The sequence below is a fragment of the Lissotriton vulgaris genome, chromosome 11, assembly GCF_964263255.1.
Source record: "Lissotriton vulgaris chromosome 11, aLisVul1.2, whole genome shotgun sequence".
NCBI classification, from domain to species: Eukaryota; Metazoa; Chordata; class Amphibia; order Caudata; family Salamandridae; genus Lissotriton; species Lissotriton vulgaris.
The window spans coordinates 468,825,146-468,849,722 of record NC_141699.1 but is presented as its reverse complement, the minus strand read 5'-3'; the positions used below and the strand labels follow the sequence as shown (position 1 = coordinate 468,849,722).

General features: G+C 48.2%; 1 protein-coding gene across 2 annotated transcripts in view; it reads left to right on the top strand.

The window, feature by feature from the left end:
- CDCA2 (cell division cycle associated 2) overlaps positions 1-24,577 on the top strand; it is a 394,307-nt gene that overhangs the window by 218,775 nt on the left and 150,955 nt on the right. For both annotated transcript variants that reach the window (XM_086943530.1, XM_086943529.1), the window contains exon 9: positions 7,661-7,745. In XM_086943530.1, coding sequence (XP_086799656.1) covers positions 7,661-7,745 — 85 coding nt within the window. The remainder of the gene's footprint in view (positions 1-7,660; positions 7,746-24,577) is intronic.

Genomic DNA, 24,577 nt, shown 5'->3' with positions numbered 1-24,577 from the left:
ACGGATGACAGCATTGCTATGGATCACCATAATCTTCTTGACTACAGTGAGAACTTTATCAGGGCAGATTGGGGTTACTGGGCTCTGAGTGTCAGCCTGAGTCTTTTACCGTGCGTCCTCTGGCGTAACATTGTGGAGCCCAAATCTGATAACAAAATGCACCGCTTTATCACTTGTCCCTCAGATTAGCAAAGTCTACCTGTCCAAGGCGTACTCAGGATTGTGATGACACTCGTTGAAGGTTAATAACTCCATGTTCAGCGGGTGCTAAGTCTTGGGAAAATAAAAGTAATTCACTATAATCCCACTCAACATAACCCGTGTCAGAAAGTGGCACATTTTACTAGACCTACTACACTTCAGTGGTTACTGTAGAGTGCAGAGAAATTTTTTTTTTGTAGGGTTACCAACACTTTTTGATAACCTAGGTGCCATTTTTAGGTCTCGACTATTCTATCCCGCAGGGATAAATAGACAAGAGTAATGTAGTTGAAACAAACTCTCTGACCAAGAGGACTCCAAGCCGGATTCCTCCCTATGCATGTTGTCTAATGAACCGTGACGCTTCGCCAGGCGCGCACTTGGCCTCACTCACACCTCGTTCCCTCCCACTCGCTTGCACTCCTGCTCTCCCGCCCCCCGTACCCGACTTGAAAGGAAGCCTCGCAACCTTTGCTTTCAATCACCCCTCCTTTCGCCCACTGCCCTGCTGCTTACATTCCCCCTCCCTTCTCCACCAGCCCTTCAAACAGACACGAGTCACCACTTACATTCCCCCCACCCTTATTCTCCAGCCTTTCTCGTAACCTTTGCTTTCAATCACCCCTCCTTTCCCCCCTGTCCTGTTTTCGTCAGTTGCATGTGCTTGGACACTTTATTAAAACTCGGCTCTGCTTGTTTTACACTTGGGCCTTATGTATCTTGAAAGTTTGTAACGTGCCATTTCCTCACTCGCCTGAGATTCTTTCCTGCTCCGAGGTTGCCCGAGATTCTTTCCTGCTCCGAGGTTGCTCCCGTGACCCGCTAACTGCCAGCCACCATGTTTTCCCGGAAAACCTCTTCTTGATAGAAAATACTCTACTCCCAAAAGCAAAATTTTGCTTCTGCTTCCTTTTACATGGAACCTGAGTGTTTTGCAACATACATTAAACTGTTTTGTGATTTCCTTTATTAAGCGGATCTGAAAATGCAGCACTGTTACTTCCAAATAAATAACTTTTATTATTTAACTCCCACACGCCTGGGTCCAGGGAGATGCCAGTGAGAGAGACAGCATGCACCGGAACCAAACCCAGCGGCATGCTGTTAGTGGGCGGATGGGCGCCGGTGGTCGAAGGCTTCGCTGGACACAAACAATGGGGCAGTGGAGGGATGTCCCCTATGCATTCAGTCACTCGTACGGGATTGGCGTATAGAGTATGCTGTGTGTTTATCTATGCCATATCCTATTGAGTGCAGGTTTTAAAGGCATAAATGCCTTCTGCTGATGCAGAGCAAGCCAGGCTGGAACCAAAACAAAAGCAACAATCATTGTCAAAGCCAACAGGTCTCGTCTTTGTGCCCATGCACGGAATAAGTATTGTCAAAGCCAACAGGTCTCGTCTTTGTGCCCATGCATGGAACAAGCATTGTTAAAGCCCATAGGTCTTGTCTTTGTGCCCATGCACGGAATAAGTATTGTCAAAGCCAACAGGTCTCGTCGTTGTGCCCATGCATGGAACAAGCATTGTCAAAGCCAATAGGTCTCGTCTTTGTGCCCATGCGCAGAACAAGTATTGTCAAAGCCAACAGGTCTCGTCTTTGTGCCCATGCATGGAACAAGCATTGTCAAAGCCAACAGGTCGTGTCTTTGTGCCCATGCGCAGAACAAGCATTGTCAAAGCCAATAGGTCTCGCCTTTGAAAGCAAAGACAATGCTTGTTCCATGCATGGGCACAATCACCCCTCCTTTCTCCCCCTGCCCTGCTGCTCACATTTCCCCTCCCTTCTCCACCAGCCCTTCAAACAGACACGAGTCACCACTTACATTCCCCCATCCGTTTTTCTACAGCCCTTCTCGTAACCTTTGCTTTCAATCACCCCTCCTTTCTCCCCCGGCCCTGTTTTCGTCAGTTGCATGTGCTTGGACACTTTTTATTAAAACTCGGTGTTACTTATGCTGCTCTGCTTGTTTTACACTTGTGCCTTATGTATCTTGAAAGTTTGTAATGTGCCATTTCCTCACTCGCCCGAGATTCTTTCCTGCCCCGAGGTTGCAGAGATTCTTTCCTGCTCCGAGGTTGCTCCCGTGACTCGCTAACTGCCGGCCACCATGTTTTCCCGAAAAACCTCTTCTTGATAGAAAATACTCTTCTCCCGAAAGCTAAAGTTTGCTTCTACTTCCGTTTACATGGAACCTGAGTGTTTTGCATCACACATTAAACTCTTTTGCGGTTTCCTTTATTAAGCGTATCTGGAAATGCAGCACGTTTACTTCCAAATAAATAACTTTTATTATTTAACTCCCACACGCCTGGGTCCAGGGAGATGCGAGTGAGAGAGACAGCATGTGCCGGAGCAAAACCCAGTGGCATGCTGTTCGTGGGCGGATGGGCGCCGGTGGTCGAAGGCTTCGCTGGACACAAAAAATGGGGCAGTGGAGAGATGTCCCCTATGCATTCAGTCACTCGTACGGGATTGGCGTATAGAGTATGCTGTGTGTTTATCTATGCCATATCCTATTGAGTGCAGGTTTTAAAGGCATGAATGCCTTCTGCTGATGCAGAGCAAGCCAGACTGGGACCAAAACAAACGCAACAAGCATTGTCAAAGCCAACAGGTCTCGTCTTTGTGCCCATGCTATAGGTGTCACATTGTCCAAAAATAAAAGTATTACCATTGTAAATGACAAATCTATTAATTTCACAATTTTCAAAAATAACACATAAATAACAAATTTGTCATGTATAGGACAAATAACTCAAACTTTCCTAATGCGAGACCTATTGCATTGCAAATGTTTGTTTCGATTCTAGTGCACCGTGCCTTGCTACCCATATTCCAGGGCATGTGCTCTGACCACTAAAAGTATATGTACATTTGGCAAATGCTAGATTGGCGTATTTAATTTACCCATTATTCCCTAGAATAGGGTACAAGATTTACCCAGGGCAAGTAAGTTAAATGTCAGTACTGGACTGCTGTACTTAATTGTGTCACCACTACAGTGATACGGTAAAAACATGACAGCAGCTCCCACGCTGCCACCTCGACATGGCAAAATTAACCCTCTTGCCAAGTCGAAACCTTCCTGTTTAACATTAATAAGCCACCCTAGAGAAGACTTTTGTAGCCCACAAGGAAGGGCGCTAATTATTAAAAAGAAGGGCATTTCCCTCTTGTGTTTAACATGCCCTGAAAGTGAAAACTCTTAATTAAGGCTGGTAGCCCCATTAAACGTGGAGTTACACTAGTCCCAACACGAAATGCGATCTTCCATTTGGGACTACTGAAGATAGTACACCAAGGTATCATATTAATTGACACCTTCAATCCATCTCACTACAGAAGTTGGATTTAAGATAACTTTTAAGTAAAGGGCAACTTTAGAAAGTTGCCACTTCTTTGCTCAGTTTTGCAGTAGCCGTTTCTGAAATACACAGCTGCTGCCCCCGAGACAGACTGCTGCCGTCCTTGTGAGAGGTGTGAACGAATCTCAGGAAAGCAAACAAAAGACCTGTCCAGGGAGGAGTTGGAACCTCCTCCTGGCAGGATGGCCATAGTGGTGTGAACCACATGTAGCGAGCTTCAAAGGGGAAGCCGCCTCTGTTGAGCAAATGCAAGTCACACTAGTCAGGGGACTTCACTTTTGTTCAGACAGTCTGGCATCTCTAAGGGGGGAGGGAACCCCTTTGCCAAACCTGTGGAGTGCAGCCCTTATTTAGCTACATTTATGGGTTGGGCTAGGGAACTCCAGACAGTAAAGGAGGAGTCTGGATATCACTCCAAACATAATTTTACTACTAAGATCTCACAAACAACACTTTCTAAATTCGTCCCTCATTTATCCCTCCCCAGAATCATCTGAGACCTCATTTTATTATTCCCTAATCAATTTCTAGAGAATCTTCCCTCCTCCTTCTGTCCTTCACTTATCCCAAACATCCTCCTACTACTAGGATCGCCCCATAAACACTTTATAGACTCTTCCCTCTTCTATCCCTCCATTATACTTTTCAATCCGACTAACCGAGTCGCATGTCCACTACTCAATTGTATTTATATTTCCCTGTACTAATTTGCCACTAAACCTTGTTGGGTTGCTGAATAGTGTGTTATTTGCCGAAAATCAATTTGATGGCTCATCAAGAGTAGTAAGTGCTACATAAATACAACTACATGTTGGTAGTGGGCAGAATAGTGCCTTCTGGGAGATTTTGATGCCATACTTCCTTGGACATGATGTAACGTGGAAAGGGTTGCCCTGTGGGAATTGTTGCCCTATTTTGCTAGTGAGTCCTCTCCTCCCACAAATATGAAGTTGGCATAAATTGGCTACCTTGGCACACAGTCGTCAAATCAATACTAAGCTGGAAAGAAGACCGAAGGACTGCCCTGGTGCTCCTAGACTCACCAAAGAGAGGTTGGACAGCACGTTCTGTACCTAAAGTACCTGCAAAGAGGATTGTGCCTGCTGTGCCCACTTGTGGAAAAGTTCTCCACTTGTGCCAGGACAGAATTGACTCCAAGGGCTAGTTGGCTAGCCTTCTGTTAAGCTTCAGATTCACCAAAAGCTAAGAACCCCTGTGCTCCTTGAGAGCCCAGCTGTCCAGGAACTCGAATTACCTGCTCGGTAACAGTCTTGACCTTCCTGAGGTGTCCCCAAGCCCGTGGGACCTGTAGCTAATGTTGAAGTGGACCCTAGTCCCCAGAAAGAAAAGATTTGCTTCTCTGTAAGCAACTGTTGAAACTGCTGTAACAGGGACCAGTTGACAATTGGCATCTGGATCTGCACCTGATTACCATACTGCAAAGTGAGAGATAGTCCGGAGGCCGGGAAGAATATTGACGCTTATGGATCCCAGGATGGCCTCTGGAATACTCGCCACATCTCTTAAGCATTTTAGCATTCTGCATCCCCAGCATCAGGACCACCTCTTGACTGGATTGCCTTACTGGATAAAAGTTTTAATAAAAACAAAAAACCTTAAGGTTTGTGGACCAAAAGGGTAACTGTTTCCCTGGGTCTAAGTGGTCCCCGTGACTGATCCCCAACCCGTTGTGGCATGTCCAGTTGAAGCGTAGTCATACTAGTCAGCTGGCTAAGAACTGCTAAACCATTTACAACAGTTTATTCCATTTCCCAAAAGTGAAACTACTGTGATTTACTTGCCTTTAAAATTTCGTATCTCCGGTTTCCCTCAAAAGATTGTCATTTTGTTATCTATTTTAAGATAAAAAATAACACTCTATTTTTATAAACTGGTGTTGGATTTTTGTGCTTTTACGTACTTATTGACTTTTTTGGTTCTTCTGAAGCTTTCACTTGTTCCCTTGATGAAGCCCGATTGCTCTTTCCCTCGGCTCCCCAGTACTGAGCTAAGAGGTTTATTAAAGAAACCTAACTGTACCTGATAAATATTGTGACATTATTTTATGGTGCGGTCTTACAACCACACCACATCATAATCCACATTCCTTTTTTTTTTTCTCTTTTTTTTTTTTTCTTTTTTAAATCTTTTTTATTGAATAGAGCAAAAGGTGAGCCAAAGGTACAAAACATGGCAAATTTTAGAATTCAAAAATCACACATTTCAACTAAATTTCGAATACATTTCTCAAATAGCAAGCAAGAGATAAAAAAAGTTAAAAAGTTAGAAGCAATATGCGGAGATAGAAGGAGGGTTCATCGTGATAGAAAAAGTCAGCCTATTGCAGAGTTAAACATTCCCCCCCAACCCCCTCCAGGGCATTAAGTACATCAGCAAAAACGTACAAAGCTGCATAATCCACATTCCTGTAAGGAGGTTGCATGCGCTACTCCAATCAAAGCCTTGGCAGACACTCCCTAAATCACAGTTCCCAACTAGTTTTTGAGAAGCCTTCTGCTAGGGATATGTGATTCAGGAGCTCTTTGGGTGAAGTCATTTTTGATGGATCATTTCTAGCAGAATATTCCCTCCCCATTAGTGTGTTCTGGTAGAGAAATCTTTGTTCTGTGACTAGATATTTCTGCTCCATGTTTGTACTAAAGTTGCAAACAGTGGGTGTGAACTGTAACCTCTGATGGTGGAGAGTGAGGGGAGTGTCTAGACAGGAGAGGCCCAAAATAATTCTTGTGGGATTAGTCTTCTAGTAAATAATGGGTCAGGAAAGGGCAGTGGGAAATGCCATTGCTTCAGAGGGGCCATCTATTTCCCGTTACCACATCCACAAGTCTGACCCACTATAATGTATCTCTGGAATGCTGTACAATGTAGATTTACTACCTATGCTTCCTACTGCCCTTCATCTTGGAGATCACTGCAATATAGAAATATGAAATGGATTCTAGAATAGCTAGGACCACAAGTATTACTTTCTCTATGTGCTTCCTCTACAAATGCAGATTAGTATATGCATGCTAATAGGTGAAGGACCTGATTGATATTGTATTTATAGAGCACAACTAATGCCCCGAAGCGTCTAGGTGAAAAAAACTAAATGTCTCGTAATAGTAATCCTAACATTTGTCAAATATGTGGTGCTTTTGCCAAAGCAAGATGTCGCTAGGCGCTTTATAATTAGTTATTAATGTCTGTAAAGGGCATTAACAGATGCCGATTACCGTGCACAAGACTGGAACTAGTCAACTGGGCTCTTCTAATCTCTAGCTGCCTCATCCTCAGAACTACAGATGCCCGGAATTCTGCTGCAGACACCTCCGATCAATGTATTGTCTCAACCATCTTAACAAGTCCTCGAAATGGAAGCGAGTGATGGATGCTAAGACCTTGTGCTAATTATGCCAGCGTAGTTGTCAGTCAATATGGCGTCATTTTTAGTACCTTAGTTTGATCTTGGTCAAAAAAGTGATTTTTCTGCAAATATTGTGTGAACCTATTTTCTGTGCCAACTCCTCCGTTTATTGTATTTCGTTTTCCAGGTTCTAGATTGATGCCAGTCCGTTTTTAAAACTGAATGTCTTTAATGTCTCGTAATAGTAATCATAACATTTGTCAAATATGTGGTGCTTTTGCCAAAACAAGATGTCGCTAGGCGCTTTATAATTAGTTTTTAATGTCTGTAAAGGGCATTGACAGATGCCGATTACCGTGCTAGTATTCATGGCCCCTAGCTGAAGGCAACTCTCATTATTTGAGTGGCGAGCAAAATAAGTTACTTCCTTGCAACATTTGTAAAATAATGATTGATAGTACCATTTCATGATTCAAAACTATGAGCTTGAAACAGTGGGAGCATAAATACTTCTAATTCAGTATCATGAGCTCTAATAATTTGAGGAACCAGAACAACGTTTTTAAATGCATTATAACGAGACTTGACTTTTATGGCAAATGTATATTGCCGCTTCAGACTATATCTTGTTTTATGTTGCTAATTATTATTTGTTACATTTATAAATCTGAATTGAACGTGTTTGTTTGTTCAAGTCACGTCAACATGATATTTGTTTTTTCAGGCTCATGTGCTCTTTTCTGTGGCTGAAGGGCGCTCTTTATCTTCGGATTCTTTGGACGCATCAGTGGCAAAGTCCCCCAAACTCGGTATGTGTCTTTCTACTTGTACATTTATACAATATTTTCTACATAACCATGCAGATAGTGATACGTGTTTTTCTTACAGAAACTATGCAGTTTACTACCAAGAGCTGCCTCCTCTGTTTTGTGCTCTTGTCCGTTTTAATGTTTAAAAAAAGTTTTTAGATCTAGCTTTCTGCTGTCTGAAAGAGACGCAGGGCCACATTTTATGCGTTATCTCCTCTATACAGCAAGCAACAATTTCTTAACTTTTTGTCGAGCCCTGACCAAGCGAGGTCTGTAGATTTTAATTTGATGAACAGCATTGATGCAACACACAAAAACGGCACCTGTGAATGTCAGTGTTTACATGTAAAATCTGAAAGAAACACGTTAGTGTTAGATTCCTTACCTTAGAATATCCCCAGGCGTCAGTCTGGATCCGGAAACTTTTGCGTAGCAGTACCCCTGCGCGTCGGTAGGCGTCGTCTGCAGGCGTCCCCTGCGGCTCCGCGTCCGTCGTCGGCGTCGTGCGCCGTGATGACGTCGCTGGAGTATATAGACGCCGCCTCCGCGCGCTGACGTCAGTTCTTCTTTTTTCCGCGCCAGTGGACGCAGATCTGAAGAGCAGTACTCCGGTCTTTGACCAAGTTTTTTTTTTCGAAGTTATTTCTCACTTTGTGCCTGATAGGATGCCTGGGTTCAAGCACTGTGATGACTGTGAGCGCACGATGTCAGTCACAGACCATCACCGCCTCTGTCTCCGGTGTCTGGGCCCCGACCACGACGTGGACTCCTGCGTCGACTGCCGGGCCCTCACCAACAAGGCTAGGCGGGAGCGGTCCCGCAAGCTACTGGAGCTCCGGGTGTCGGCCCCACGTCGGGACCGGGAGCGGTCCCGGTCCGGCCGGAGGTCGAGAGAGCGTTCGAGGGAACGATCGCGGAGCCGCGCCGAGCGTTCCGGAAGTCGACACCACTCGTCAGGCTCGTCAGGTAGGAAGCACAAGAAGTCGGGGCGTCGTCATCATACCCCCGACTCCCCCCGACGCTCGCGCGATGCGGCCGGGGGCTCGGGTGACCCCAACCCCGTGGCTCCGCGAGAGTCGCCGGTGCGGCCTGCCTCATACCCTCCGGTTCCTGGGCACGGTGCGACGCCTGAGGAGATCGAGGCGTTCCTCATGGCCATGAGGGCTCTCGGTTCTCCGACGGGGCCTACGGTGCCTTCGGGCCCAGTGCTACCGTCTGGGGGCCCTGGCGGTTCGGGTGTCCCTGCCTCGGCGCCGTCGGGTGCTCCGGCCCCGACGCCGCCGACGGCTCCGACCCCGGCGCCGCAAGGGCCTTCGGGATCGGCGCCGGCTGGTCTTCCGGCCTCCCCGGCGCCGTTGCCATCGGGGTTACCCCCGACGCCGCCCCCGCGCGGCGCCGGTTCTCCGGTGCCGGCTCCGGCCGGCGGCGGGGTTCCGGCGCCGGCTCCGGGCGGCGCCGTCCCCTTACCTTCCCCGACGCCGGACGCGGCGCCGGACGGGCGTCGCTCGACGCCGGTCCCGGTGCCGATGGGGCCCATGAACCCCGAGGAGCCGGTCTACATCGTTGACTCCGAATACGGAGAAGATGAAGAGTTCGGTGAAGGTTGGGAGGGGTCTGAGGACCCTCTGTCACGCGAGTGCCAGTATGACCCGGACTGGACAGGTGACTTGGGGGATGCCAGTGGTCTGGACGACTCTCCTAACCCTGGTTTGATCTCTCCTCCTTCCGTGGCATCGGTGGAGGGAGCTGCATATTCTGTGGTGCTGATGAGGGCTGCCAAGGCCTTACACCTTGAGCTCCCCGTCGCGGCCGTGAGGCCTAACATCCTCACCGAGGTCTTCAAACCGCAGTCATGCCCACAGGAGCCACTGCTGCCGTTTAATGAAGCCTTGTCAGACGTTCTGTTGAGCACTTGGTCCAGGCCCGCTTCAGGTCCGCCTGTTGATCGGAACGTGGCCAGGCGCCACCGTCCTTGTCCGGACGACCCCAAGTTCCTGTCTACCCACCCCACTCCTGAGAGTCTGGTGATCCAGGCCTCGACCTCCCAGTCCGCATTCCCGTCGGCCCCGCCCGACAGGGAATCCAAGAGGTATGACCAATTTGGCAAGAAGGTCTTCTCGTCCATTAGTTTGGGCCTGCGGTCTTGCAACACTGCTTGCCTCTTGGGCCGCTACACCCACTCTGTGTGGGATACGGTCGCGGAACTGCTGCCAGAATGCCCCATGGAGGTGCGGGCAAAACTCGGTCAGGCTGTGGCTGAGGGCCGAGATGCAGCGAAATATTCGATACGGTGTGGTCTTGATACGACCGACTCGCTGGGCAGAGCTATGTCAACGACAGTGGCGATTCGTCGCCACGCCTGGCTGAGATCCGCCAATTGTTCGGCAGACGTCCAAAATACCTTGATGGACATGCCGTTCGATGGCTGTCACCTCTTCGGTGACAAGGCGGACCACGCGCTGGAACGCTTCAAGGACTCCAGGGTCACGGCCAAGTCCTTGGGTCTCTCGACCCAGCGTCAGCAAACGGGTTCGTTTCGTCCCTTTCGTGGCCAAGGAAGGGGCGCCCCCACACGTGCTGCCAGCCACGCGCCGCAACAATCCTTTCAACGCGGTGGCGGCCGTGGAAACCACCGTGGTGGCGGTCGGGGACAACGGCGGGGTCAGACCACACCTTCCCCCGCAGCATCTACCCCAAAATCCTCCTAGTCCGTGTTTTCGGCCCCATGTGACGCCAGTGGGTGGCAGGGTTCGCCATCACCACGCTCACTGGCGCACGATCACTTCGGACAGGTGGGTGCTGCAAATCGTCCGAAGGGGCTACTCCCTCCCCTTCGAGACCTCTCCTCCAGCCATGCCACCGCAGAACCACCGTGTGTCGGGGGACCACTTGACACTTCTGCAGGAGGAAGTTACGGCCCTCTTGGCCAAGGGGGCCATCGAGCGCGTTCCTGGGCCAGAAGTAGGGCGTGGTTGTTATTCCCACTACTTTCTGGTGCCCAAGAAGGACAAGGGGGGCCTACGTCCTATCTTGGATCTAAGGAACGTCAACGGCTTCCTCCGGAAGGAGAAGTTCAAGATGTTGACGTTAGCTCAGGTCTTGGCTGCTCTAGACCCACAAGACTGGATGGTAGCGTTGGACTTGCAGGACGCCTATTTTCACATTCCCGTCCTGCCGGCCCACCGGCGTTACCTGCGGTTCACGGTAGGCCAGGAGCATTTTCAGTTTATCGTGCTTCCCTTCGGCCTTACCAGCGCCCCACGGGTGTTCACAAAGGTGATGGCGGTGGTCGCAGCCCATCTGCGCAGGTTGGGGGTTTCAGTCTTCCCCTACCTAGACGACTGGTTGTTGAAGGCGGGCTCGCCCCAGACAGTCGTCCACCACCTTCAGATGACGGCAGACCTCTTGCACGACCTGGGGTTCTCCATCAATGTGCCGAAATCACACCTGTGTCCCTCTCAAAAGCTCCTTTTCATCGGAGCGGTTCTGGACTCGGCGCAGTTTCGGGTTTATCCTCCGGAACGGCGGGTTCGGGATATTCAGGCTTTGATTCCCATCTTTCAGCCGCTATCCCGGGTTTCGGTCAGGTTGACGCTGCGGCTGCTGGGACTGATGGCTTCCTGCATCCTTCTGGTGCATCACGCTCGGTGGCGGATGCGGGCTCTGCAGTGGGACCTGAAGTTTCAGTGGGCCCAGCATCAGGGCAACTTGTCCGACCACGTCTTGATCTCGGAGGGCACTGCGAGACAACTGCAGTGGTGGCTTACGGACCGCGATTGGGTCAGGGGCAAGTCCCTCTCCCTTCCCCAACCGGAGCACGTTGTCGTGACGGACGCGTCCCTCCAGGGCTGGGGTGGCCACTTGGGAGAGGCAGAGATCAGAGGCATCTGGTCTCCGGCGGAGTCCCGGCTCCATATCAATCTGTTGGAGCTGCGGGCGATTCGTCTGGCACTGAAGGCATTCCTCCCCTTTGTCAACGGGAGTGTAGTGCAGGTGTTCACCGACAACACCACCGCCATGTGGTACTGCAACAAACAGGGCGGTGTGGGGTCGTGGACCCTTTGCCAGGAGGCTCTGCGCCTCTGGCAATGGCTGGAACGTCAGGGCGTGACTCTGACGGTTCAACACCTGGCAGGTTCTCTGAACGCCAGGGCGGACGAACTCAGCCGTCGGTGCTCGATGGATTACGAATGGCGTCTGAACTCGGACGTGGCGCAAGGCATCTTTCTGCAATGGGGAGAGCCTTGGTTAGATCTATTCGCCACCGAAGAGAACGCGCAATGTCATCAGTTCTGCGCGTTGGAGTTTCCAAGACGGCACTCGCACGGCGACGCCTTTTGGCGCGAGTGGAGTTGCGGTCTGTTATACGCCTTTCCGCCTATACCACTTCTGCCCAGAGTGCTGAAGAAGATCAGGCGCGACCGGGCCCAAGTTATCCTTGTGGCTCCGGACTGGGCTCGAAGATACTGGTATCCCGAGCTACTCAGCATGTCAGTCGGTCCCCCGATCCGCCTGCCCCTTCAGGAGGACCTTCTGTCGCAGCAGCAGGGGACGGTCCTCCACCCGAACCTGTCCAGTCTCCACCTCCATGCTTGGAGATTGAGCGGCGGCAGTTGAGGCCATTTGACTTGCCTCCTGAAGTCCGTGATGTTATTCTGGCAGCCAGGCGTCCCTCCACTAAGTCGGTATACGCCTGTCGGTGGAACAGATTTGTGGCATGGTGAACAGCAAAGGCTGTGGATCCTCTTTCTGCCCCTCTTTCGGAGGTTCTTCTGTTTCTTCTTTCTCTTGCCCAGCAGGGCTCTGCTCTGGGCACTATCAAGGGCTACCTTTCTGCCCTTTCAGCCTTTTTAAGGCTTCCTGATCAGCCTTCTTTGTTCAAATCCCCGATTGTAACTCGATTCTTGAAAGGCATCACTCACGTTTCCACCTGTTCCGTTTGTGATGCCTCAGTGGGATTTGAACCTGGTTCTAACTTTTCTGATGTGTGCTCCCTTTGAGCCCCTTCATTCTTGCCCTCTCCGTCTCCTGACTTTAAAGACGGCTTTCCTGGTTGCCATCACCTCTGCCAGGAGAGTGAGTAAGCTCCAGGCTCTTTCTGTCCAACCTCCTTTCCTGTCCATTCATCCCGACAAGGTGGTTCTGAGGACTAGACCTTCTTTCCTGCCCAAGGTTGTTTCGGCCTTTCACATCGGGCAGTCCATCACCCTCCCTTCCTTCTTCCCGCCTCCGCATCCTTCAAAGGATGAAGAGCGGCTCCATCGTCTGGACCCAAAACGTGCGCTTTCATTTTACATGGATCGCACACGCCAGTTCCGGGTGGATGACCAACTGTTTGTTGGCTACGTGGGTGCGAAGAAGGGACGGGCGGTCTGTAAACGAACCATCTCTCGATGGGTCGTCCTCTGCATCAAAGCGTGCTACTCTTTGGCTCGGAAGGAGCCTCCTGTTGGGCTTAGGGCCCATTCCACTCGGGCCACGGCGGCTACCACTGCCCTGGGCCGGGGAGTCCCCTTGCAGGACATTTGCCAAGCGGCTACGTGGGCCTCGCTGCACACCTTTGCGAGGCACTACTGCCTGGACAGTCAAGTCCGGAGGGATGGCTTCTTTGGCCGTTCTGTCCTCCAGGACTTTCTGGTGTAGTATTGTATTGGTTCGCAGACCCACCACCGGGGTTGGTATTGCTGGGGTATGTATTCTAAGGTAAGGAATCTAACACTAACGTGTTTCTTTCAGATGAACATGTTACTTACCTTCGGTAACGATATATCTGTAAGAAACATTAGTTAGTGTTAGATTCCTTACCGATCCCACCCATCCTCCCCGTTCTGCGAACTGATACCTAGGGTTAAGGACATCCCTTTCAGGGCCCTAGTTTTACATGGCACCAGCGTTGGTTCTCTCATGGCTCTGCGTCTCCTGGCGCGGAAATGCTGTGTGCAAAGAACTGACGTCAGCGCGCGGAGGCGGCGTCTATATACTCCAGCGACGTCATCACGGCGCACAACGCCGACGACGGACGCGGAGCCGCAGGGGACGCCTGCAGACGACGCCTACCGACGCGCAGGGGTACTGCTACGCAAAAGTTTCCGGATCCAGACTGATGCCTGGGGATATTCTAAGGTAAGGAATCTAACACTAACTAATGTTTCTTACAGATATATCGTTACCGAAGGTAAGTAACTTGTTCGTCAGACTTGCTACTTTTGCTAATGCTTGTTTTAAAAGGGCAGCTTTCCATGAAGAAACCGTAATAGGGGCCATGTTTTAGGTATGACATTTTAGACCGCCTTAGCTTTTTCGTCAGACCTTGTGTTCCCTAGAAAAAGTAAATGTCCACAAGATGCATGCAAAGACTGACTTTTGGTCAGCAGGCTTCCTCTGTTGGTCTGTTAAATTGTCATTCGCATTCTGCTTTCCCTCTCCAGAGCTATTCGGTACCACGTTAACCCACTTTACCCAGCTCCTCTTTTCTCTTTGACCGCACAAAACCTGTGCAAATGTTCACATACGCCTAAACACAGCTTCTTTTTTCAATTGTAAATATGGTTCGAAGCCTTAAAGTTAAGTGGAGGATATTTATTTTGACTGCTATTTATTTTGCCTGATTTAGTTTTCCTCCACTTTAAAAAAATGTTGTCTTTAAGTGGCATTGTGGTTGCCTGCAATTCTAGCGCTTTATTCTGTGATTATTTCTTCTTGCCGCCATGACAAAATAATAAAATGCATATCACTACTGAAATGCTTATTATGAAAAAATCAGTAATAAAATAGTCAAACCAATGAATGTTTTGAAATTGGAATAAAATTAATTGCAGACACAGGTCGTCCATGTTTAGGTGGCAGCATGTTTTTTTTCTATTTATTTTTGTGGCACCAGCGTGCCAAAGTCATAGCTGCGTTACCAGTGCTTAATTTAGCATGCTAACATGCTCTAGCTTTCAACGTTCTAATATTCCTAGAAAGAGTTTTTGAAACCTAAACATTTGAACCTATTAGCGACTTTCGCCTTCCAATCTTCTGTCTTCGCGAACAGTGTGATCGCATCCAACAAAAATCTTTCAATTTATAAATATACTGTTTTTTTTTTTCTTTCAGCAGAGCAAGAATGGGTAATAAGTACTAAGCATTCGGGTCCTTAAAGACCTATTAACCAGAACCTGAATCTTGGAGTGTTTAGCTCTTTGTACACATTGCCTACTACCACGTATCACCACTATGAGGATATGTTTTCATCAGTGATGGAGGATTTTGTATGCTTCACAATTTACTCCGACATGCATGCGAGCGCATCATGTTGTTTTCCCTATGGGAACCAACAGTAACCTCTGATAGTCCTAGTGTAAGGTGATATTGCCACTCTGTCATTGGCTGCTCATTTCTCTGAATTAAATATTCGTCTCGAAACAATGCCTCTCCAAAGACTGCATGATCAGCCATCCACATGCAATAATATTGAACGCTTTTCCAATTCTAGTGTCAGGAATGGATATATTTTTTCTTCTATTTTATAGACTATACTTGTTAAAATATATTTCACATGCTGCTTTACATAAATATTTAAAAATTAGCATTCGTTTTCTGAACACATAAGCAGCATTAACAAACTATTTAACAGTATTTTAGGTTCTGTAGTAGGGGATCTCTGTGTATAGTCATGATCTAGTGAATAGTCCCGCCCATGTGCGTGGACCCCGGAGCAATCGAAACCGTCTCTTAAGTTGTCTTCTTCTGCAGTCCTGCATAGACACTTAAGAAAAAATCACAGACAAATAATGCAGCCTAAAACTATAAAGCTACACTGGCCAGCACTTCATCTTGAAGTGAAAAAGATAGCCAAATGATATTACATTTTATACACTTTGTAAAGTTTCACACACAGAGAAACTCCCCTTCACAAAAATCCTTTGTCATGATAGAGAGGAAGGGTTGGACAGACAAGCCCCATAGGCTGCCATTATGTGTCTGGAAAAGGGATACCGTGCCTTTAAGGAACTCTCCAGAGACCCTCAGTATCCCAGGATGCACAGCCAAAGGCCTTTTACTTTCAGGTCTTTTTTCCGGCTCCTGCTAGCTGGACCCTGGAGCATATATCTTCAATTTTTGGAACTTTTCCAGTGTTTTGAGTGTTTCACTTGACGCCTGGGGTCTTCCTCTTCAAGTTGATGTGTTTTTTGACCAGTTTTGCCACCTCTATATTGTCGAAGTGCCAGCTTTATTCGACAAGTGCCCTGAGTGTGGTAGGAAGAAGGCTAAATCTGACCCCCACAGAGTGTGTATACTCCGTCTCCCTTCTTGCCATGTCCCTGACTCCTGTGATATTTGTCACTCTTTCTCCAGGAGGACCCTGCGTGATAGGGAAAAGATTAGTCTCCAAGGCCTGGAGCAGATGAGACATCAAGAAACAGGTGGGACTTCTGGGCATGGAGGGACTCTATCTTCAGCCTCTGCCCGTAGATTTGCCTCTGGGGGGCTCCCCAGTCAAGAAAAGGCCCAGAAAAGGCACCGGTCCCGGTCGAGGTATGACTACCATCTGCTCCACGTCGACCCAAGGCTCTAGTTCGAAGCGACATCGTCGTTCGGTGTCGAGGGGTAGGACGTCGAGACCTCGGACTAGGTCGACGTCGAGGAGTTTACCGGCGTCGACACACCATCGATGTCGTGATGAATCTTGAAGAGGCAGGCGCTCGCCGTTAAGGTGACACCGCCGTTCACCATCAACATCGACGCGAAGATCGACGTCGATGAGAGAAAGATTGCCGTCGAGGCGAAGACACTCGACGTCAGGGAGTTCATTGACATCAGGAAGGTCAACGTCGAGAAGAGACGGCAAAGAGATCGACGTCTAGGAGAGAAAAATCGACGTGTAGGTTTAAAAGGGAGTCTAGGCCCAGAACAGTGTCTAGTGCTTCTGTGGTGAGCGTCTCCTCGTCATCAGGGGGCTACCGGTCGCTACGGCGCCGGCGCTCGCGCTCAGAGAGATCGGCCTCCAGAGTGTCCTCCCCGAGGCCTGCTCGCTAGAAGAGACGAATCCTTAGGTCACTGGCCTCTTATTACTCTCGGACCTACTCGCCCTCAAGGCCCAGGATGCCGCCGCCTCCTCCTCGTCCGCAGCTTCCTCCCCCTCCTCCTCTTCATCCTCCTCTTCATCCTCCTCCACCTCCTCCACCACCTCCTCCTCTTCCACCACTGCCTCGGCCTCTACTGCCGAGCCCTGTGGTTCCTGCACTTCCTGTTCCGCTTCCGCAGCCCCTGGGGCCGGTGGTTCCTGCAAGGCCCAGAAAGCCAAGGTCAAGCTCCAGAGGGAGGCATTGCTCTCGCAGTGGGTGTCGATCAACAAGGTCACACATGGTCGGCGGAGGGACAGGTCGCAATCCAGGTATACGGACTCATCCAGTGACACGAGATATTCTTCCACTTTGTTGGACTCTTACCCCAAGGAGAGTGTCCCCAGTGGATGACATTGGGACTTTCCAAGATGTGCTGCTGAGGGCGACAGTGAAGTTGGGGATCACATTGACTGGGCCCACGCCTACCACTTTCGTGATCTTTGAAACATTGCAACGCAGACACCTCTCTCGCCCTTTGGTGCCAGGAGTGGAAGAACCGGCCATGGAGCTGTTTCTGACGCCGGCCTCGGTGAAATCTGCGCCATCGAGACTTTAAAAGAAGTACAGGCCCCCGCATTCTGATCCAGCATTCTTGACATAAGATCCTGTACTGGATTCTGTCATTGTGACAGCGGCCAAGAAACCACATTCTACTGTCTGCGGTTCCTCCGGACAAGGAGAGCAGACCCATGGATTCGGCAGGAAGGAAAGTCTGTAGTACGGCTGCCACTTCGATGAAGGCAGCTATTGTATCAGCACTTTTGGGCAGATATGATCGCTCGTGTGGGAGTCCCTGCAACAATTCATTGAGCTCCTCCCAAGAGACAGGAGGGAAGACTTCCAGTAGATTCTGAATGAGGGTATGATGGTCTCAAATCAGGTCATCAGTTTGGCGGCGGATGCCTCTCTCCTGGCCACGCATGGGTACTACCATGGCATTAACTTGAGGCGACATTCCTGGTTGCGCCTTACCTCGCTTATGCCTAAGGCAAAACAGCGGATTGATAATTTGCCCTTTTCAGGATCCACCCTCTTTGGGGCTCTTGTGGACGAGGAGATGGCCCGCATGAAGGCGGAAGTGGAAGCGCTGAAGGCTGTAGGTTTGAAGAAACCGAAGGATCAGCGGAAGTCGTACTGTCCCTTCCAGAGACGTTACTCTTCCCAGAGGTATCAACGGGGGCAAGGTCGCCAAGCTGGCCAACAGCAGCAACAACAGCAAAACCAGCGACAACCCTTCCAGAAACATCAGAGGGGCAGAGGCGGACAGCAGTCCTCTGCGAAAAAGGGCCCGGCCGGGTCTAAGCCCTGAGGAGTTACTTCCCCCTCGTCCGTTACCCGCTCCGGTGGGGGGGGAAGCATACAGAATTACTTGGCAGAGTGGAGAAAAATGACTCCAGACAAATGGGTGCTGAAAATTGTTTGCAATGGATACAGTCATCGGTTTGTCAGCCCTCCTACAGCTATTCCAATGGTTCCTACGCACTACCAGCTGCGAGAACTCCCAAGCGGAGGCAGATTCCCCGTTAAGAAAAGGGCGATAGAAGACGTCCCTCTGTCTCAAAGAGGAAAGGGTCTATAATCACAGTTCTTTCTGGTACGCAAAAAGGACAAGAACGAGTTCAGGCCCATTCTGGATTTGCGACAAGCAATCAAATGGATTGGCAGGGAGAAATTTTGCATGCTGTCCTTGCACCAGATTTATCTTCCGCTGCAGCGAGAAGACTGACTTTGCCCAATAGATATACAGGATGCGTACTTCCACGGCCCATTGCACGGAAAAACGGACGTTCCTGCGATTCCTAGTCTGCACCAATCACTATCAGTACACCGTACTACCGTTTGGACTGAAGTCTGCACCCAGGACTTTCTCAAAATGCATGGCAGTGATGGCAGCGCACCTGAGAAAGAAAAAGGTGTTTGTCTACCCGTACCTGGACGACTGGTTGATCAAGGCCTCCACCTTCCAGGAAGCGCAACTGCATTTCAACAGGACAGCCGTTCTGTTGAATCAGCTGGGTTTGCACATAAACAAGTCTAAGTCCCTTCTGACTCCTGTTCAGTACCTGCAGTACTTAGGAGCCTCCATCAATACTATCGGAGCAAGCGTGTCACCTCCGGAGGAGCGACGCTTATCGATCCTTCAGGAGAACCACGAGTGGGTCTTAAACGACGAGGTGCTAGGAAACCTCTTCGCAAGATGGGGCACTCCAGACTTAGATCTGTTCGCCACTGCCCGAAAACAGCAAATGCTGAGACTTCGCCTCCAGGTTTTACCAACCGGGGACTCTGGGGAATGCGCTATGGATCAGCTGGTCGTACAGCTTTCTTTACGTTTTTCTACCCATTCCCCTGATTCCGGTAGTGCTCATCAAGCTGTCTCAGCCCAGGGCGCGAATGATCCTCATTGCTCCGGAGTGGCCTCGACAGTGGTGGTTCACAGACCGGCTCCATCGGTCTCTCCAACCCCACCTGCGGCTTCCATGTCGGCCGGACCTTCTAACGAAGTTCGGGGGGCAGATGGTGCACCCCAACCTCTCATCGTTGAGTTTGGCGGCATGGCAACTGAAATAGTACAGTATGGACACTTGAACTTGCATGATAACTGCATGGAGATACTCAAGGTAGCTAAGAGACCTTCCACCAGGACTTCCTATGCCTATAAGTGGAAGAGGTTCTGCATTTGGTGCACGTCCAAGAATCCTGATCCTACCTCCTGCAAGGAAGATTACATCCTTATCTCTTGCATTTGGCTCAATCTGGCCTTAATTTCCATTCTATTAAGTTTCACCTCACAGCATTAACTGCGTATAGGAAATGCCCTTCACAAACATCCTTCTTCCAGATTCCTGTAATTAAGGATTTTTTGGAAGGATTGAAGAAAGTGTTTCCTCCTGTTCGGCGTCCGTTGCCTTCATGGGAACTGAATGTGGTGCTGTCTCGGTTGATGAAGAAACCTTTTGAACCCATTCATAAGGCTTCTCTGCAAGATCTTTCCTGGAAGGCGGCCTTCCTTGTGGCCAGAACATCGGCCCGTAGGGTGAGTGAGATTCAGGCCTTGTGTTGCAACGAGCTTTATACAGTGTTTTATGCTTCTAAGGTTGTCATGAGGACTCACCCTAAGTTCCTGCCTAAAGTGATTTCTGATTTTCATGTCGATCGGACAATAACTTTGCCTACGTTCTTTCAACATCCGTCCTCTCCGGCAGAGATGTCTCTTCATTCCCTGGATGTAAGAAGGGTGTTGAAGTTCTACTTCGATAAGACTAAGGACATTTGCAGGTCAGACCAATTGTTTGTCAATTATGGTTCGGTCAGGACTGGTCTTGCCACTTCTAAACAGTACATTTCTAGATGGATAGTGTCCTGTATCCAATTGTGTTACCAAAAGGCTAACAAGACCTTAGGGGGGTAATCCTAAGGCCCATTCCACCAGGGGCAAAGCAGCTAAAACGGCTTTGCTACGTAATGTTCCCATTGCAGATATCTGCAGGGCTGCCACTTGGAAGTCGGTCCATACCTTTGCCAAACACTACTGCCTGGACTCTGATGCCAGAGCAGACACTCAAGTTGGGCAGGCTTCGTTGAGAAAACTGTTTGCACAGTAACAGTTTTATCGGTTTCCTCCACAGCTGGTTGGTTTGTTGGGATGGGCTTGCCATTCTATTTACTAGATTGACTATACACAGAGATCCCCTACTACAGAAGGAGTAGTTTCTTACCTGTAACTCCAGTTCTGTAGTAGGGGTATCTCTGTTACAGTCATAAGCACCCGCCCTCCTCCCCGGTGGATGAAATGTTAATGTACTGAATGCTACAGGCCTAGCTTTATACACCTTCAAAAAGAACAGAACGTAAAAGGCCTTTGGCTGTGCATCCTGGGATACCGAGAGGTCTCTGGAGAGTTCCTTAAAGGCACGGTATCCCTTTTCCAGACACATAATGGCAGCCTATGGGGCTTGTCTGTCCAACCCTTCTTCTCTATCATGACAAAGGATTTTTGTGAAGGGGAGTTTCTCTGGGTGTGAAACTTTACAAAGTGTATAACATTTTATATTATTTGGCTATTTTTTTAACTTCAAGATGAAGTGCTGGCCAGTGTAGACTTGTAGTTTAGGCTGCATTATTTGTCTTTGATTTTCTCTTAAGTGTCTATGCAGGGCTGCAGAAGAAGACAACTTAAGAGACTATTTCGATTGTTCCGGGGTCCACTGACATGGGCTGGACTATTCACTAGATTATGACTATAACAGAGATATCCCTACTACAGAACTGGAGTTACAGGTAAGAAACTACTCCTTATGCATTAGGTTGAAAAGGATTATTTGGACTAACATCCATTTTACTACAATTATGGCGAGCGGGTCCATTTCCAGATGCTTACACAGTCTTCCAAACTAGCACCAGAGGAGATGAGCGATGCAAGAATCTAAGTGGATGTGAGCGAGACCCCCATCTGTGCCTATGGAAGTAGGCTTCTCCTCCTGCCTCTTTCCAGTATTCCTGAGTAGGTCTTCACTAGGGCACCCCTTCCCACACTACGGAGAGAGGATTCTGCCCCTCTGGAAGCTGTGTGTCCTGATTTCTTAGCTGTGGCATATTGCCTCTTGTACATACTGCCATTGTTGCAGCGGTTACCCACCTCCCATTTCATTTGTGCTGAGCTGTGGTGCCACAACTGTGGCCTAGTAGTAGAAAGGACTTTATGTACAAAGCGGTTGAAAAGTTTCACCTACATACAACATTGCCATCACTTCGGAGACGAAAGAAACACGGAAAAAAGAATCCGAAGATGGCGCCCAAGGGTGGGAGCTTCCGCAGGAAGCATGCCGACGTCACCGGAAATACACCCAAGGAGGGGTGGCGCCGACGCCCACCTGGGCGACGAAAAAAAACAAACAAAGAAAAGACTACGAATCTGGACCCAACCACAAGACCGCGGAATATGCCCAGCATAGTGAATCCAGAAAGATCTTCAAGCTGCAAAACTACACCGACAGGTAAGAAACTATTCGGTAAAGGAAGGATTCAGAGAGAGATAAGCTGGTGGAACACGCAGCACATAACAATGGGGAGACCCTTCAAGGTTTAATTCCTACAGTGGCCACCACTACAGACGTATTCCACACAGGATGGGGAGCGCACATGGGTAGCCTGAAGATTAGGGGCCTCTGGAGCCCAACAGAGGCAAAAAAACACATAAACCTGTTGGAAATTAAGACAGTGTTTCAAGCACTGAAGGCCTTCAAGGAACATGTGAAAAAGAGTGATACAGACGTCTTCCATTTTCTACCTCAACAAACTGGGGGACAAGATCTTTCTTTCTCTACTGGCACAGGAAATACGGAAATGTTTAATTCAGAGAGAGAGAGATCCCTACTGTCGATACACCTAACATGGGTTTAAAATGTCAAAGCAGACCGACTAAGCAGGCAAGCAAACACAGCCCACTAATGGGGACTAAAGCAAGAAATGTTGACAAATATTTTTTAAAAGGTGAGGCACACCATGTAAAGAACTGTTTGCAAGCCAAAGAAGCAAAATATCAAGGCTTCACAGCCAGGTATCCAAACACCTGCTCCAGGGGGAATAACCTGTTGATAGACTTTTCAGCAACAGTTGCAAGCACCTTTCCCCTGATTCCAAGGGTACCTGACAAATTCGGACTATCACACATGACCCTCATCCCATTTGCCCTAGGGTGAGCCAGGCAAACTTGCTTCTAAGACAAAGTAGAGATCTCAAGAGGAGACCGGATACCCCTAACTCCAACGCTGGGTGATTCTCACCCACATAAGCCTGGCTCCTTGATACTTAGAATTCAGCTATCTACATCTTCCATGCAGACCAGTGGAAACTTCAAGGAGGCATGAAGCTCAAGTACGCACAAATACTACACTGCCAAATGGAACAGGTGTATCCCCTATTGCAAGGAGGACAGGAAAGTTATGGGCAGGACCGAGGGCGACACAGTACTAACACACTTACTGGATAGAAGCCTACCATGCACATCACTCAAGGTCCACCTTGCTGCTTTTGTGTCCTATACTTCAGGACTAACAGGAAAAGGTTTATTCACTTTATCAATGAAAAGGCGACTCCTGAAAGATTCTGAGGAAGTAGGTCCTGCAACAACTATACCAACACCAATGTGGAACTCAAACACCATGCTCAATCAACTGATGACAGAACAATGCACAAAGTGGAACTAAAGTTCCTAATACTAACAAGCATTTGCAATGCAATAGGTCTCGCATTAGGAAATTTTGAGCTATTGGTATTGTCAATGACAAATTTTTTATGTATGTGCTGGTTTTGAAAATAGCGAAATTAATAGCTTTGTCATTTACAATGCCAATAGTTTTAACTTTCGCAAATGTGACACCTATAGCATTTGTAACGCAATATGTGTTGTATTTACATGACTTAGATTTATTGATATTACAAATAACAATGGCTTGTAATTTTTTTAATAATTAATACTTTAAAAAAGTTATTGTAATTTATTATAATGGCAATAGCTTAAACTTTTGTAAATAACTTTTGTGAAGATTATGTTCATTGTATTTTATTATGACGAAAATCCAAGAACAAAAGTGAAATATTAACATCTTTTTGTGGCATTGGTAGTAAAGCTTGAACCACTGAGAGAACATATTTGAACCAGTTGTTGTTGAATGGTTGCACAGATTGATGCTGTGGTGGGGCTGAGTGATGTTGTGGTGGTGACGAGTGATGCTGTGGCGTTCAGTGATGCTGTGGTAGTGCATTGTGGTGTTGTGGTGCCCCTAAGTGATGCTGTGGTGGTGCTGAGTGATGGTGTGGTGATGCGATAGATAGATCGTGAGTGCGATAGATAGAGGGAGGGCGATACATAGATAGATTGAGGCACTGAGTGGGGTTTGGAGTATGTTGCATTGAGTGCAGTGTAATTATGTGGCGTGTAATTATGTGGCACTGAGTGGGATTTAGAGTGTATGTTGTAGTCAGTAGAGTGTAATTTTGTGGCGTGTAATTATGTGGCACTGAGTGGCATTTGGAGTGTATTTTGCACTGAGCGCAGTGTAATTATGTGGCGTGTAATTTATGGCACTGAGTGGTATTTGGAGTGTATGTTGCATTGAGCGTAGTGTAATTATGTGGTGTGTAATTATGTGGCACTGAGTGCCATTTGGAGTGTATGTTGCATTGAGCGCAGTGTAATTATGTGGCGTGCAATTCTATGGCACTGAGTGGTATTTGTAGTGTATGTTGCATTAAGTGCTGTGTAATTATGTGGCACTTAGTGGGATTTGGAGTGTATGTTGTATTCAGTAGTGTAATTGTGTGGCATGTAATTATGTGGCACTGAGTGGTATTTGGAGTGTATGTTGCATTGAGCTCAGTGTAATTATGTGGCGTGTAATTATATGGCACTGAGTGGTATTTGGAGTGTATGTTGCATTGAGCGTAGTGTAATTGTGGGGTGTAATTATGTGGCACTGAGTGGGATTTGTAGTGTATGTTGCATTGTGTGCAGTGTAATTATGTGGAGTGTAATTAATTGGTCCCCCCCAAAACAGTATCCATAGCGATGTAATTCCCTTTCCAATGAATATTGCAGTGAAGTCAGAAGAAATTCATTAGTTAATTTATACATATATGGGAAACTGTAACTTTAAAAAAAGAGTGCATATATTTTACGCAATAGATATAAATAAACAACTGGTTTTAACATGACAGTTA